General features: G+C 40.4%; 1 protein-coding gene across 4 annotated transcripts in view; it reads right to left on the reverse strand.

Moving 5' to 3' along the window:
- LOC109038241 (uncharacterized) overlaps positions 1–17,110 on the reverse strand; it is a 68,205-nt gene that overhangs the window by 12,205 nt on the left and 38,890 nt on the right. For all 4 annotated transcript variants that reach the window (XM_072304759.1, XM_072304758.1, XM_072304760.1 and 1 more), the window contains exons 3-6: positions 13,300–13,464; positions 10,514–10,807; positions 9,062–9,196; positions 6,104–6,267 (exon numbers count right to left, since the gene is read on the reverse strand). In XM_072304759.1, the coding sequence (XP_072160860.1) occupies positions 6,104–6,267; positions 9,062–9,196; positions 10,514–10,807; positions 13,300–13,390 (684 nt within the window). In that variant the 5' untranslated portion in view covers positions 13,391–13,464. The remainder of the gene's footprint in view (positions 1–6,103; positions 6,268–9,061; positions 9,197–10,513; positions 10,808–13,299; positions 13,465–17,110) is intronic.

A 17,110-nucleotide genomic window follows, 5' to 3' on the forward strand; every position in this document is an offset into this window, starting at 1 on the left:
TGATTATTTGTTCTTACAGGCAAAACGTATCTGTCTAACTAAAGTATCTAAATAATCGGTAATATGATTATGAATTGGTAGACTAAAATTGTAATTAATCTAGATGTAGTGTAAATTAGAGTTTTCGTGCTCATCACGGTTTGGAACACTAAAAATTTGACTTTAGATGGGAAAAATATGTTGAAATAAGTTCGTTCACTCTCAAAAAACTCAAGCGCCGAGTCGTTTTTCACCTTCTTTTCCGCTCATATTATTATGAAAATTGGAAACTTCTGAAACAACCACGATCCGATTTTAAATTGAAATCTTCTCGGATGATCATTTTTCTGACCTCCGAGCTTCAGCGGACTGATTATTGAAATTTATAGACATAGCTATAGACGAAGGAGACGTAATGAGTATAGAGCGATCCTATTGGTTGAAATGGGTGGTTCTGATAGACTAAGGGGGTAGATGCTGGACTAGCTGGGTCTCTCGTTGGTTCCGTTAGTTAGTCTGTTACCTACGTCCTTTGTCCATCGCAACCACCCACTTCCACCAATAGGATCCCTCCATATCGTTTTTGTCTTCTTTGTCTATTGCTTTGTCTATAAATTTCAATAATCAGCCCGCAGAACGGGTCGATTAAAACAGTTGTCACTGGTTCTTCTCAAATTCTCATTCCTGGCACTTAAGTCATTTCGAGAATGACCGATTTACTTTGTTCGCTTTATTTGTACGATTGTAGAGACAGGTATTTTAAAACACGTTCTGAACTTTTTCGAGCTTCATCAACATTTCGTCACCTTCCAGGCAAAGTATCACAAGCGCCATGCGACGTTTAAATATTTCCGCCGCCATTTTATTTCTTTACTGAGAAATTGTTGGTTGAATCTGTTTGGAAATTTCACTAAAGTTTATCGGCAGCACAAAGAAAATTCAGTGAAATTTTCGGACAGCTTCGTTGAACAATTTCTCTGTAAAAAAATAAAATTGCGGCGGAAATTTTTGAACGTCGCATGGCGCTTGTGATACTTTGCCTGGAAGGTGACGATTTATAAAAATTCACCTTCCCACCATTTCTCAGCCCTCATGCGAAGACCACCGCCTGATACCCCCCCCCCCCCCGGCTAAGAAAAAAAGTCTAACTGGCAACGTCGCAGGAATCATGACGAGGAATGTAAAACATGAGAGAATAGATCAAGATTCGGGAGTTGCGAAAAAGCTTCTGCAAGACTTGATACAAACTTATTCAAAAATAAAGGAAAGTTTGGACGGAGCTTGCAAAAGCATGAATTGGAACGTGAGTGAAAGCTTTCACGGCATTGGTCGTTTTGGCGGGGGCTTTAGTTTTGGCAGCCCACATGCCAGGTGGAAACATATGCCACTTTCCGAAACAAAATAGTCGCAAAGATTATGGGTGGTTTCACGGTAACTGGAATAGTTTTGTCGCCGTAACAGACAACACATTTTTCGGTCATATTTTGAGTAGGGATAGTAATCACTCGAAATTGTTTGCATTAATCTACACAAGGTTACGTGTTATAACGCTTTTCAAAGATTCATCGCTCTACTTTTCAATTTTAATGTACGAATGGCCGAAAATGTGCTGTCTGTTACGCTGACTTTTTACCGCGTAACAGACAGCACATTTTCGGAATTTACATAATATAAATTGAGAAGTAGAGCAATAAATCATTGGAAAGCGTTATGATACGTAACCCTTTGAAGATTAAGGCGAAAAAGTTCGAGTGATTATCATTTCTACTAAAGATATGACCGAAAAATGTGTTGTCTGTTGCGGCGACAAAGCTATTCCAGATATCGTGAAACCACCCTTATCCATGAATTTGTCTAACTTGTCGTTGGCTGGTTGATCTGACTTGAATTCAGCGTAAATAGCACCAACCTCATAAGAGTGCAATAAAGGTAGACGAAATTGGGTGCTCAAATTTGCCAATTTCAGTGCGAGGACCTTTCAAATCCGAAGCCAAACCAACGTCCTGGATCTTCCTCCACCAGGATTGGCCCAACATTCTTGCAACAACATTCTTGCAACAACATTCTTGCAACAACGTTCTTGGTCATGATTGCAGGGACATTGCCATTTTTTTTTTTTCACAACCGGGAGGGAATCGAATTCATGTGAAGCCCCCATCTCCCCCTTATGTTTTTTTTTGGTCTTGTGTCTCCAATACATTTTTCTCTTCTAACTTAAGTGCTGATGCGATGGGAGCATGAGACTAGGTCCAAACATACTTCACAGACATTTGTGATTCCTCACCGAACAAGTAGGCAATCTACAAATTGGCAACATTGCCGCAACAATTTGCCCCTTTGTTGCTCAAAAGCGTTGTTGAACTTTCGTTGGGAAACGTTAATTGTCTTTTCCACCCACTATTTTCTCCCTCCTCCCTGGAGGCGTCCACCGCCTATTCCTCCCGGATTTTACTCGGCCAAGGACACAAATCCATTTTTTCTCTTCAGGAAATTCGTTAGTTTTCTGTGCTTTCGCCGTAACCTCACAATTTCGTCTTTTAGGGGGTATATGTGCTTTTTAGGTAGGTACGGTAGACGCGCTGGAAGATGCAAAACGTGCAGGCAATACATAATATCCGAGAAAAAAGCGGTGCGATTCACCAGTCCAGTATCCTTCTACAGTGGACTCTCGATAATTCGAAATTGAAGGGAATCGGCTTTTTCTTCGAATTAGCGAGGTTTCGAAATAAAGAGGGTTCCAATTAAAGAGATTCATGTGGGGAAATATGGAATTAGAGAGGTTCGAATGTAGAGAGGCAAATGGACGGATTTACGTCAAAAGGAACTAAAAATATCAATTTATTTCTTCACTGAGGTAAAAAAAATTACACTAAGTTATTATTAAGTATTAATTATTTATATTTAATTTTAAAATTATTAATTACATGTTTATATTTTGACAATCCTATCAGCTCTTTCAGACACCCAGGAACATAAACAGTTGACTTCGAATTGTAGAGGGAATGTACCGTCTTATTTCGAATTATAGAGGAAGGACCACATTTACTTCCCACACTTCGAATTACAGAGAGAATTTTCGTCGCAATTTCGAATTATAGAGGGCCGCGCCAGCTTAAAAATTTCGAAATAACGAGGGGAGAAAAATACATTGATTTTCTTCGAATTATCGAGAGATTTTCAAGGGAAACGGACTTTCCTTCGAATAAACGAGGTTTTCGAATTATCGAGAGTCCACTGTAGATAGAACGCAGCAACAGAGCGGTTTTAAGCTATGTTGTTATTGGATGGAACCCATGACAATGCCACGCAGGTAAATATTTCGACCAATCAGATGACAGAAAATCAGGAGCCGATTCAAGAATAATATGCTTTTCATCCACTAACCTTTGCTTTTTGTTGACTCATGGGGTAAAAAAACACATGCACTTATCGATAATATTCTCTTTATCACAGACTGGCACAAGCTTTGTAAATAAGAAATGAAAAATTTACGCAAAATTCACTTCACATCTTCCAGGATCACATAGTTGGAGATCTCACCGGGACGAAAAATGTTGGGCTCCAAAAAATTGAACCACCTGTAGAAGACACTAACGAACTTCGGATCCCAATCCAAACTCAGAGGCGCTCTCTCTTTCCGATTGGCACGAATCAGATCGAAAATAAAATGCATTATAATGAGATCCAATAATAAGGTATCGACGGTGAAAGTCGACAATCACATAACTCGTTTGCGGTGTCTGAAAATCTCCGCCTCTACGTCATTTTTTTAAAGGAGAACAAATTGATATTATTTCTTGAAGTTTTTGCAGAATTTTCTTCGCATTGAGAAGAAAAATCATGACAGTTTTAAAGCATTGCCGTTGAGTAGTTTTCCATTTAAAAAATGAAGTATGACAGGAAGTCTGCGACGTCGCAAACCGAGTTATGTGATTGCCGACTTTCACCGTCGATATGCATCTTGATTCTGAAAACAGCGCAGGGTGCCTACTGGCACTCGGTCATTATAATTCCTTGCGTTTCCAGTACCTTTCCCTTGCTTATTCCTTACTTTCCCGAAAAGTCTTTCTTTTGACAATCCTCAAAAATCCGTGTTTTTTTCCTCACCTCACACGCACTTGTAACTGTAACGGAACCTGAACATTATTTCAAGAGATTCAATAAAACTGACATTCGCAGAGACCTGAAAGTTTTAAAAATCAATACTTTTGAAAACCCCCACTTTAAAGTGTGTAGAAAATTGGAAGGAATCAAACAAAAAAGTCATTGAAAAAAGACCCACTAGAACCTGAGAAAGGGTACCTTTGGCGTGAAAAAAAGCGGACTTACGGAAAGCATGATTTGAATTTTTGGTAAAAAAAACTCGGTCGATAGCGATTTAAACTGACCCTCACCTTTCGTGACCTCGACCTTTTGTGACCTCGACCTTTCACTCCCTTGAATGCTCCACCCACCCGAACTAGTCATTAGAAATCAGTGTTCTAGGTCTTGTCATGCTTGTGTGGACAATGAAAAAAAAGAAAATGAGCCCAAAAAACGAAATTCTAAAATTTTTTCGAAAGTCGATGTCAGACCCCCCCCCCCCCCCACCACCACCACCACCTTGCGAAAACGGATAGGTATCTTTCGCCCGGCCCAAATTGGATCGGGTCAATGGGAGAGGTCGGGCAACATTTGGAAAGTTTAAAAACTCCAGTAAAACTAAAGTGTAAGATTTTAAAAGTGGTTCCGTTGGTTTCCTCGTAAAATTGTCTACTAGGAGCACCCATTAAAATTTAAAATGTGACGAATTAAACATGCAGATTTGCAGTTGTAGTAAAAAATGTCATGTCCGACCTCTCTGATTAACTCGATCTACTGTGCGGCCCTTCGATATATATCGATTTTCCCCATTTGAAGCTATGGTAAAGAATCGATTATTCAGGTGTTCGTTGCGAACACCCTGATAATCGATCCTTTTCTGCAGGTTTAAATGGCAGATCAATCGATATATCGCAAAGTACGCCACGCCACTGCGAGCAGCAACTCTCTCGAGTTCGTTTTCCAACCGAAGGGAACCGAATCCTGAGAGGTCGAAACTCAAAAAGAGCGCGCAAGTGTAAGACGTTTGGTCTATCCAAACATTTGCAGGCATTGAATCCATGTGCGGAAATGCGTGTCTCGCGCCGTAAAAAATCAATAACTTTGGTCACAATCAAGAAAAGACGGGGTTTTGCCTGGACTTTGAGGTGCTGTAACTCTAGAGGAGGGGGGGGGATTTTTGTGGCAGACGTGGTAGGATAAAATGTCGTATTTTTATTCGAAAAATTTATCCTGAAAATATTCGCGATGAAATTAGGGACAACCCTGTAATCTTCTGGAAAATGATTTTTTTTTAGTTGATTTCCCGACTTTGGAAGTAAATTTACATTAAATTATCTGAATAACGACGGCAGAAAGTCTACTGAAACAGGCTGGCCAAAAATCAGTACTTTTCCAGTACATTCTTACGAAATTCAATGGCTCCTCAATAGAAAAATTCACTGTTTTTTCAGTGCCTCCATTCGACGAAAGTTGACAAACATCGAAAATTTGAAATTCTCGCTCGAATCACGAAAAAAATGATACAGCCTCGTAATTTCATTGGTGGCTTGACGATTAACTGACTAGCGACTGGCACAATCGCGATTTTGCAAACAAATACTACTCTAAGAATATACGCGCAGGGGATAGCATACTAGCCAGGCTTTAGTAAAACACACGGGTGGTATGAAAGAAAAAATTCCGGATCTTCTTGCGGAATTTCCGCACTTTTTTCCGGACTAGTTGACGCCCTGCGGGTCGATTGTTGAAATTAATAGACAAAGCTGTAGACAAAGAAAATAGAAGGGACATGGAAGAATCTTTTTGGCGGAAGCGGGGGTTTCGATGGACTAAGAAAGTTGATATATAATAGACTAACTAACGGCAACCCACGAAAGACCCCATAGTGAGCCCATCATTTTCTCTCTTAGTCTATGGGAACCAACCATTTTAAGCAATATGATCGCTCCATACTCCCTATGTCTCCTTTGTCTATAGCTTTGTCTTTCAATTTCAACGATATTGCTGGACGGATATACGAGGTAAATATGTGACACCTTACCTCCTTTTTAAGCTGGAACGAAGGCGGGGCAGAACAACTCGAACTGGAGGTAGAATCTGACGTTTTCAAATGGTGACGCACGAATACCGGATCAAGCCTTTCAAGCAGGACAACCGGAGTTTTCCATCCGTTCGAATCTCGTCCGCCGATTTTTTGGTGACTGCCTGAAACAGAGGAAAAAAGAAAAAAACATTGACAAATTAAAATGGCACGACGAAAGAATCATTACTCATCTTAGGAGAATTTAAGTAGCCAGACGTGGTCAGAATGGGTAAGTTGCGCTGGTTACTCAATTGCGTTTTATAATTAATTTTTTTTTTTTTTTTTTTACTACTTCAAACAATTAAGACAATAAGTCGACAATTAAGACTATAGACCAGCAAAAAATAATATGATCCGTCCAAACACCAAGTTTCCGTACCCAAAATTGACGATTGGGCCTTTCAAGAAATAGGTCTTATGATATCATCCACGCGCGGCAGTGGTGAATACCATTTTCAACCACATTGGATTCATCAATTAGCGATGCATGGAATGTTGCACTAGTCTCAAGTGGGTCAGTTGCGCTGGTTACTCTATTGTGTTTTAATTATTTAAAATTATAGACCAGCAAAAAATAATACGATCCGTCCGAACACTAAGTTTCCGTGCCCAAAATTGACGCAATTCGCAATTCGTCACATTTCCAGCGCTTGGTCGAGAACACAAAAAAGACACGATTTCCGGCGGATAGCGCGTTTATAAATTGCGCGTAATCCATCTCAATATCACGAAACATACGCAGATATTCCATCGGTTACTTAAGAACTTAGAGATCACGCAATTTTCACCTCAATGTCGCGAAAAATACGCAATTAGTAAATCGATGGAAGCGTAATATTCATAAAACTCGATAACTTGAAGCAAGCGAAAAGCCAAGATTTTCCTTCAATTTCGTGAGATACCACATACCCACTCCGGAGTTCAAATAGTTGCTCGCTTGATTGCAGCGCCTGAAAAATTACACGGGTTTTATCTCAGTATCGCGAGAAATACGCCAATTTTCCAGCAAGTTCGTCAGGAAAAAGAAATTTACGCAATTATCATCGAAATGTAGCGGCAAATTTGCGATGTTTCCAGCAGTTTTTTGGGTTCATTAAAAATTACGCGTTATTTTCCGGAATATCGCGGCACATACACATATTTTCTAGCTGTTCATAAAGAACGCACCATTATCACCTCAATATTTCGGAAAACACGCGATTTTTCCATCGAGGCGACTCGCTTCAAGCTAGTATAATATTAATAATCATTGGTCACTTGCGGTAGGAAAAAGGCTAAGATTCTCCTTCAATTTCGCGTGATACCACATACCTACTCCGGAGTTCAAATAGTTGCTCGCTTTATTTCCGCGCCTGAAAAATGAATAATTACACGAGTTTCATCGCAGTATCACGAGAAATACGCGATATATCCCAGAAGATTCGTAATGTCAAGAGACATTTCGCGCAATCTATCACGGGATCGCAAGAAATGCGCGATTTTTCCGGCGAGTCCTCCTGAAAAAATGAAAATTACGCAATAATCATCGCAATATTGCGCCAAATTTGCGATTTTTCCAGCGGTTTTGTAAAATTATTACGAATTAAACGTTATTCACCTGAATATCGTGGCTCATACGCAAATTTCCGAGCGGTTGTTTTACATCACAAATGATCACTCAATTTTCACTTCAATATCGTGGAAAATACGGAATTCTAAGATAGATGCGAGCATAATATTCAAAAATAGACCGCATTTAACAGAAAGGGACCAAGCCACGTCACCTATTGCCAAATTTATTCGGGAAATTTAACTTCATACATGAAAACGGTTGCACGGATTCTTGTGCTTTCAGTGAAGTTTCTCAACGGCGCGAAGGCAATTCGTAAAATTTTCAAAGGAATCCGCACAACACTTTTCACGTAAAAGATTAAATTGCCTAGTTAAATTGGGCAATAGCTAATGGCAATAGCTCCATTTTGGCCTCAACTTGAGAGCTTTCTTTGAGCTTGGGAGTTAATTTCAGAGAAAACCAGTGGCCACATCGTGTTTCTCGCAAACTTTTACACAAATATCAACAGTCAAATCGCAAATTCCTCACACATGCAACATCTCCATTTTGAGGCTTAAACCGTCAACACGCGATTCGGTGATCAGCGCAACGGATTCATAGAAACACCGCAAGACATAACCCTTCGTGCCTAAATAGTTCCCGTGAAACTTGATAAAATGTCAGAAGTCAACTTACGAGAATAAGTAAACGTAAACTTCCAGCTCAGGATGCTTCTTTTAGGGGTGTGACAACCTTTGCCACATTTTTACTGTCTAATTTAAAAGGCGATTGAAATGGACCACTAGACAAGGTACGAATTTAAGCAATCTGATATATGTTTCTTAACCAGAATTTCACGTAGAACACGATTCACACCACGAAAATTACCGAAATCAACTTCTAACGAAGATATTAACGTTTTTATTTCGCACTGATTACGAGGAATTTGAACTGCCCGCTGACAAGAAACTCATAACTCTACGTGAGTCAAATCGCGCACTACAACGGTTTCAGCAAGCTTCTCAATCGAGCAATGTTCATTTTCCACCATGTGTTGTTCAAACTATTGGTAATTTGCTATAGCTGAGCCAAAGTGTCAAGATTGAAGTTGAAGATTTTTACATCACAGAGACTGTCATGATAAACATTTGGCGCGCGATGTGAATCAGGTAGAGCATTGAGTTTTCATGAGCGGGTGGTTTGAATTCACGCATCAAGAATCATTAAATATCGTCGTCAGGAGTTGATTTTGGTAATTTTCGTTGTGCGTATCGTGTTCTACGTGAAATTTTGGTTGAGAAACATGTATCAGAATGCTGAAATTCGTACCTTGTCTAGTGGTCCATTGACTGTTAAATCAAGCCTTAGATTGGTTGCGCACTTACCGTCTCCTTGGGATTTGTTCGAGACGGGTTCGTCCTGCCGTTGGATTTCCGGGATGGAATCGGGCGCTTGGCTCGTCGAGGATTCCGCGTCCAATTCTTGTTTCAGGACCAGACGAAGGATGGCGCTCTTGCTGCCTGAAAAATATTACGGAAGTCGTTACACGGCGTCTCACAATTTAAAAAAAAAAAAAAAATCCCTGATATTTCCATGATTTCCCGGACAAAAACGGAGGGAAAATTCAAAATTCCCCGAAAACCCGAGAAAAAAGTAATGAAAGCCTAGCGATTTGCCATTGCAAGTCTTGCCTCGAAAACTGTCAGGATTTGTAAAAGAATGTTTAATTCGGACCATTGCGCAACTGAGTGTGCAACTGAGGCATCTTTGTGTGCATCAGCATATTTTTCTAGCGCTGGGGCAATCCGCTCCGCTCAGGCAGTTCAGTCGAGTTTTTCCGTAAGAATGTAGTCGGTCCACTCTCTAAATATTTTGTATTATCGGAATAAACATGTTATGTGTCGCAAATCATCTTCACCTATCACTCTGACCTCAATTCCTAACAAAAACTGCCCGACTAAAAAAAAAAAAAAAAAAAAAAAAAAAAAAAAAAATCTGTTTCATTGCGGAGAAATAGTTTTACGTTTAGTCAAGCACATGTTTTATTTATGACTATTTTGTAAAATTTTTAGTGAGTTATTTTTTTTTTTCATCTGGATTTTCTTTGGAAGAAAAACCAGAATTTCGTTTGCTTCCAAAAGTACTCAAATCCAAAGTTCAGGAACGTTCGTGTTGCGCCGAGGACCCAAAAACCATATTTTGAGGAACGGAGCTCTTTTCGAGAGCCCCTTAGCATGCGTGTCGCGTATACCGCAACGCTTTTATTCATAGAGGTTCTCTATCTCCCTTTCTCCCATATTTTCGGTCTCTCTCTATGAATTTTCGAAACCAAGCATCGAGCAAGCTTCACTTACTCGATGCTGTGATCAGTCGCACGCATCTTTCTTTATTATACTTCTTATCACACAGCGTCACAAGATGGATTGATTGGTAAAGCTCTCTCGAGTCTAAGCTCTAATTTCTGTACTGAGAGTTAGACACTTCGATTCCTACCATCCTTGCGAAAAGCCTCGTGCTATATTCTTTACGCTCAATCAAAGTCTTAAGTCTTAGTCGAATTATCTTGTTAGTAGTTCCAGAATAGAGCGTCCGGTTTTATCAAACTTGTTTGACTCATCTATTTATGTATGCCCACAAATTTCACAATTTTTGGTGCGCGTAAGAAGGGTTCTTAGATGTTTCAGGCCATCTAACTTAACTCACCCTTCGTATGTGACAATGCGTCAAAAACATTTCCTTTCACAGAGAATGTTGAACTGAAATCCATCCTCCTCATTTTCTGGCTTTTTCCTCTTTCACATTCTAACTTTGATACTTTAAACAAACTATTCAGTTACCTTTTTCATCTTCCTCTGCCTCCTCTACTTCTTCTACTTTTATAACCGACAGTAGAGACGAAGTCACGTATTTCCGTTCAAGAGGAGAGGATTCTGCTTGGCTGTTCTCACGATCGACATCAGGTTCTCCCTGATAATCGACGTCCGGTTCTCGAAGAGGTGCCCGCGACTTCTGGAGGTCGCCGGTGTAACAAGTTCCATTATTGAATGATGTGAGATCGATTTTCTCAAGGCACACGACTGGTTCCTGTTGAAGCTTGGATTTGACACGGAGCTTGATATCCTGACCAAATTCTGGAACATCATTCATGTAATTCGTTTTAATAAAATTCATAGGGAGAAAAAAACACTAAGGAGTGGCCCGAAACCTGTATGTAACAAGGTGGAGAAATGGTGCTGGGTCCACACCATTTCGTGGGGAAATCAAAGCCAAGAAGTTCCAAAAATTAAAATTAGAGTCAAAAATAATTGTTTGAGCTCTAATGCGCACCAGTGCGAAACTGAGGAGGGAGAGCCTGAGCTGAACACTCTCCCTCCTCAGTTTCGTACTGGTGCGCATTAGAGCTCAAAAAATTATTTTTGACTCTAATTTTAATTTTTGGAACTTCTTGGCTTTGATTTCCCCACGAAATGGTGTGGACCCAGCACCATTTCTCCACCTTGTTAAAATTCATAGGTTGGATTAAATTTAGCCCGCTCGATAATATACAATTAATGAAACTCCAAAAAGAGATAAAATTAAATTGTGCGAGTCAATACCTCGCGCCGACTGAAGAACTTCGCCGTAGTTGACCTTTTCTTTTTAACGAAAGCAAGCGAATGTTCTATTCTAAGTACCGAAAATAAAAGGCGGTATTACTTGAATAACCAATACATACAGGGTTATCCAAAAGTCACTGACCACCCCTGTAACTTTTTTCCAAATTGAGATAGAAGTTTGAAACTTTGGGAATGTTCCTCGGTCTAAAGTAGCAACTTTTCGGTCCCCCCAAAATTTTGGGGGGCGGCCCCCCCTAAGGAGGGCGGGGGCTAACTTTTTTTTTTCAAATAGCAACCCCCCTTTTGTGATACCTCATTCGAAAGATAATAAAAAAAGAAAATTTTTGGCGCAAACCGCAAGTCAAAATGTTGATTTTTGACAAAATGGCGGCCGGTCAAAGTTCAAAATGGCAGAAATTTGGCATCTCCGTTTTTTATTGGCGGATTGGTCTGAAACTCGGAATCTAAGGGTTTTTTGGGACGAGAAAGACGATTCTGGCATCGGTTTTCCAGAAAAGTCAATCCTTTTCAAAATGGCGGCGGTCAAAATGGCGGCCTAGAGCGAGAAGTGGATATTTAGGCTGCTTATCGTTGGATTTGCATGAAACTTGGTATCCGGGGGTATTTCGGCACGAGAAGAACGAATCTTTCATTGGATATCTGAAATTCCGAAAAATTTCAAAATGGCGGCGAAAAAGTGGCAAGAAATCAGTTTTACGGCTGTTTACCAATGGATTTGCATGAAATTCGATATCCTGGTGGTTTTTGGCTGGATAAAAAGAAATCTTTCATTAATTCTTGAAATACTAAATAATTGATATCGCATTTCATGCAAATACATCGGTAAACAGCCGTAAAACTGATTTCTCGCCACTTTTTCGCCGCCATTTTGAAATTTTTCGGAATTTCAGATATCCAATGAAAGATTCGTTCTTCTCGTGCCGAAATACCCCCGGATACCAAGTTTCATGCAAATCCAACGATAAGCAGCCTAAATATCCACTTCTCGCTCTAGGCCGCCATTTTGACCGCCGCCATTTTGAAAAGGATTGACTTTTCTGGAAAACCGATGCCAGAATCGTCTTTCTCGTCCCAAAAAACCCTTAGATTCCGAGTTTCAGACCAATCCGCCAATAAAAAACGGAGATGCCAAATTTCTGCCATTTTGAACTTTGACCGGCCGCCATTTTGTCAAAAATCAACATTTTGACTTGCGGTTTGCGCCAAAAATTTTCTTTTTTTTATTATCTTTCGAATGAGGTATCACAAAAGGGGGTTGCTATTTGAAAAAAAAAGTTAGCCCCCGCCCTCCTTAGGGGGGCCCGCCCCCCCAAAAGTTTGGGGGGACCGAAAAGTTGCTACTTTAGACCGAGGAACATTCCCAAAGTTTCAAACTTCTATCTCAATTTGGAAAAAAGTTACAGGGGTGGTCAGTGACTTTTGGATAACCCTGTATAAGTCCGACTTACTAAAGTAAATCGGACTTCTTTACTGAGAAAAAAACTTCGGTCATGTGAATCGAATGTAAAGTGTTCAATATCGGTCGCACTGTTCAGTTCATGCTACCGCACTGTCGGTGCTGAGAACCGTATCCTCGATTTATGCAACCGAGCATTCAAACCGGACAGGACTAACGAAGAAGCTCAGTTGAACAAACCGAGGTTAAGGTTCCCAGACCCAAGGGAGCGGTTGCATGAACCGAACAATACGGCCGATAATGAACACCGTATATTCAGTTCATAGGACCGCACTTTTCTTCTTGCAGGTATACCTGCAATTGCTAATATATACAATAATAAAACTGACTTGAATAAGGTTGAATGTGACGCGAGTATGCTTTTTCCGAGAGGAGTTCCCGTGACACTATTCTTCTCTTCAATAAAAAAGAAAAAAGCAAAGTGTGAAACTCGTTGTGCGTAGTCTTTTAATTTTTTTTTTTTAAATTACACACATGTTTGTTAAAATTGGGAAGTTGGAGAAATGTTTCGGGCAGAGGAAGAACGATAAAAGACACAGTAGAACCCTACCTGCTCCATATTCTCCGTATTCTGTGATTTCATCAGACACGACTTCTCTTTTGAGCTGCACATCGGGCACCCATTCAAAGTCCCCGTCCATCGTTTCTCGCCCTACAAGGCGATCTCATCCAAGGTTCAATCCATTCATATGGAGCGCCAAAATCTTTGCAGCCTCTGAAAAACCCAAAAAACATTGGTGAAGTATCCTCGTAAAATGTAACGTGTACATTATTAAAAAAATTGGTAAAAAAACATATCATACTGTAGAGTATAAAATCGTTAGCGTAACGTGTAATGCATAACGAATGAGGTGCGAAATGCTTGTGGGGGGGGGGGGGGTTTCTGGAGGGAAACCATTATCAAAAATATTTCCGCTTAAAATTTTGTGGAAATAACCTTCATACAGAGAAGGTAAATTACGAAAATTTTCGAGTGAGGATGTTACGCGGCTTCCTTCCGAAAAAGTAAAATAGGAGATGCAATTTTGTGACATCGCAATGTAGATTTGACTTTTTTGCTCAACTCCACATTCACGTTGTCTCCTTTCCTCTCGTCTTTACCGGACAACTAATCGACACAACGCCTCGAAACTTTATGTGAATATCCCCTTAATTATAAAGAATGTCCCATTCATAAAGAAAAAATACCATCTAAATTGTAAATTGTAACTGAGCAAGTTTGCCGTAGTTTCTTCATCTTCAAATTCCCTGACTCTCTCGGATTTTCCCTGACTATTTTTGCTTTTCCCTGACTTCAAAATTTCCTACTTCCATGGCTTTCCCTGATCTTTGAACAATATGTCCATTTTCCCCCTTTATTCTAATACGCTGACTTTCGTTTAGACAGAAGTCTTTGCTCGGAGATTGTATTATGGGAAAAGGCATCCAGTAGTTGATTATAAGATGACAAGCCTCAAAAATGACCAGAAAGGGTACAGTTGGAAGATCAATGATATGTCTTTATTGATTAGCAGATGCATCATAAATTCACGGAAAAAAGTATCAAAATTCCAACTATACTTCTAGCCGATTTTAGCGCTATAGAGTAGTTGCACAAGCCAGAGGTCTGGTTAGGTCAGCTGAAAAAGTGGTTGGATCAACCATACCTCTAGCTGGTGCCCTCACAGTCAGCATAAGCGTGGTTGGATTAACTATACCGCCGGCTGATGCCTTTATACCTCTAGCTAGGGCAACTACTCTTATGGTTGGCGGCAAAATCAGATATTACTGGCGAGAGGAAAGCAATGGTGAGCGATGTTCAGAGATTATCACACCCCTCCCTCCTCGGAGCAATCGAGGGTAATTTCTGGGACGAGGGGGGAGAGGGGTCACAGGGGAGGCGGAGGGGGTGCTGTATAACACAGACACATGGAGTTGAGTGTTGGGATCATGATGTGATTGTTAAAGATGAGCTTTGACCGATGAAACTTTCCATCTTGCGGCGATCGAACCGCAGCGGGGTGCCTCAGCGAGAGAGATGCCAGATTGGACGCGGTAAAGCACGTTCGATGGATTCACACTGGAAAGAAAAAAACACTTTGGCCCAGAGTCCAGACTCTTGAAAACATTGACAAGAAAAAATACTCTTGATTCAATCGGATTTTTGCTTGAATGAGCTCAAGAACCAAGCCTCTTTATTTGAGCGGATTTCCTTTTGATTTAAGCAATAATCTGATCGAATCAAGAATACTTTTTCTTGTCAATGTTTTCAAGAGTCTGGACTCTGGATCCAATGTGTTTTTTTTCCAGTGTAACCAAAAACAGCATTAATATTGAATATCAGAGGTTGCCTGAGAGCTGATCATTGACATTGATAGACAAAGCTATCGACAAAGAAAACACAGAGAAAATTGACCGATCCGATTGGTTGAGACACGTGGTTGCGTGGACAAATGAGATAAGTATAAGAAATGACCGCGTTCATCAGGAAGAAACCAACCCACATCAAGTTGGGCGTATTTCTGCTAAAGGAACTATGTTACATGCAAATCTTATGCATATAGTTCCTTTTAGCATAAATACGTCCAGTTGATACTGAGGAAAGGAGGTTTCAAGTTTTATTCTTGCATACGGCTCAATTTAGAGAGTAAACTTTCTTCTTACATACTAATATCTGTTTTTCGACTTTCAGTTTTTGCCAGGAGAAAATATACGGCTAGTGGAACTCGAAAACATTCTTAACTCAATTTTTTCGAAAATGTGAGTAGGTTCCTTTCTGATGAACTCGGTCCAAGTAAGGGCCGCCCAAGAAATAGATTCAGTTCATCATTTTCCTCCTTAGTCAGTTTGTCTGGAATTCTTAGCCATGCGCATTCCCTGACTCAAAAGAGATCATTCTCTGATGAAAAACCTAAGTTTTCTCCCACTTCTTCGGAATTTTCTCGGTAAATTTTTCGGAGTTCTGGGTACGATTATATAGATTTTACCCCCGATCTTCCGGCCGATTCTTTGGCGCACATTGAAATCTTTAATTCCAAAAACGTTCCTGGTGTTTGTATTATCTGGTCAATCAAATTCCCTCTATTATGTTGATGATTTGAAGATTCGAATATACAATTCAAGAGGTAAATAATAGCTGACCAAGTTCAAAACTGAAAATGAAAAGTCTGTAAGCGGTTTATGAGAAAATCCCGATTTCTGAAACAGATTCCCTGATTTTCCCTGAAATTTGGACGTATTTCTATCAAACTGTGTGCATTATGCCGTGAACCCTGTAATGCGCATACGCTTACGGGTCTCAGGACTCATGTCTTGATGCACATAGTTCCGTTTGGTAGAAATTCGTTCATTTGTCATTCCCTGGAGAATCCTACCTTTTCCCTGTCTTAGACAGCGGACCGCAGTCTTAGATGATCGGCGGTTTCTATCAATAGGATCGCTATATTTTTTCTTAATCTTCTTTATCTTTAACTTTGTCGATCAATTGCAATGATCAGGCCATTGCCGGTCATATTTCTATAAAAAACCGAATTCCTCGATCAATTTCCCAACCTTGAAACGAGCTTACGTCCCTCCATCAAAGGATCGACGAATCAAGGCATTATCACGCGTCAAATTGTCGCTCCTCCGACGAAAAGACACATCTCAATTCCCACGTGAGCTTTATTTTACATACAAATCCATGCTTTTCGCGGCTCACGCGGAAGTCGTGATACGACGTTACATGGGAGGAGCGACGAAATGACGGTCGACGTCTACGACGATCTGGCAAGGCGGGAGCCCAGGATGCTGCGTACGAGATGAGGATGAGATGAATGGCTATAGGTGAAAGCATCTCTTCACCGAGGCGGTCATCGCATGCATTCGAGCATTCGTGTCGGCGCAATTGCCCTTTCGGGGAAATGCATCCTGATCATCTTGATTGACGCGCATCGGATGCTCGGGTCCGACGTCCGAGAGGATTTCAGAAAGCTCAATCCAGGCAACATGACAATAGCGCATTAAATCCAAGTCCTAGTGTCTAATTCTGTACTGTCGTGCTAAGGAAGAACGCCGTATGAACATTCACGAGTTGCCAAGTTTCCTTTGATAAAATGTTTATTTTTTAGGAAGATTATGAATATTTTTCCTTGAAATTTTCAGGAACTTTCGATCAAAATACAAAGAATATTCCCTGAAAAATTGGAAGAAAAATATTCATAAGTTTCGAAAAAACTCGAAAATCGAAAAATCGAGAAATTCGAGTTTTATCAAAGGAATTTTGGCAACGTCTGAAGGTTCATACGGCGTTCTTCCTTAGCACGGCAGTGTAGTGCTAAGAAAGAACGCCGTATAAGTCGTGCTAAGGAAGAGGGCCGTATGAGCCTTCAGACGTTGCCAAG

Source organism: Bemisia tabaci, chromosome 9 (assembly GCF_918797505.1).
Source record: "Bemisia tabaci chromosome 9, PGI_BMITA_v3".
In the NCBI taxonomy this organism is placed as follows: Eukaryota; Metazoa; Arthropoda; class Insecta; order Hemiptera; family Aleyrodidae; genus Bemisia; species Bemisia tabaci.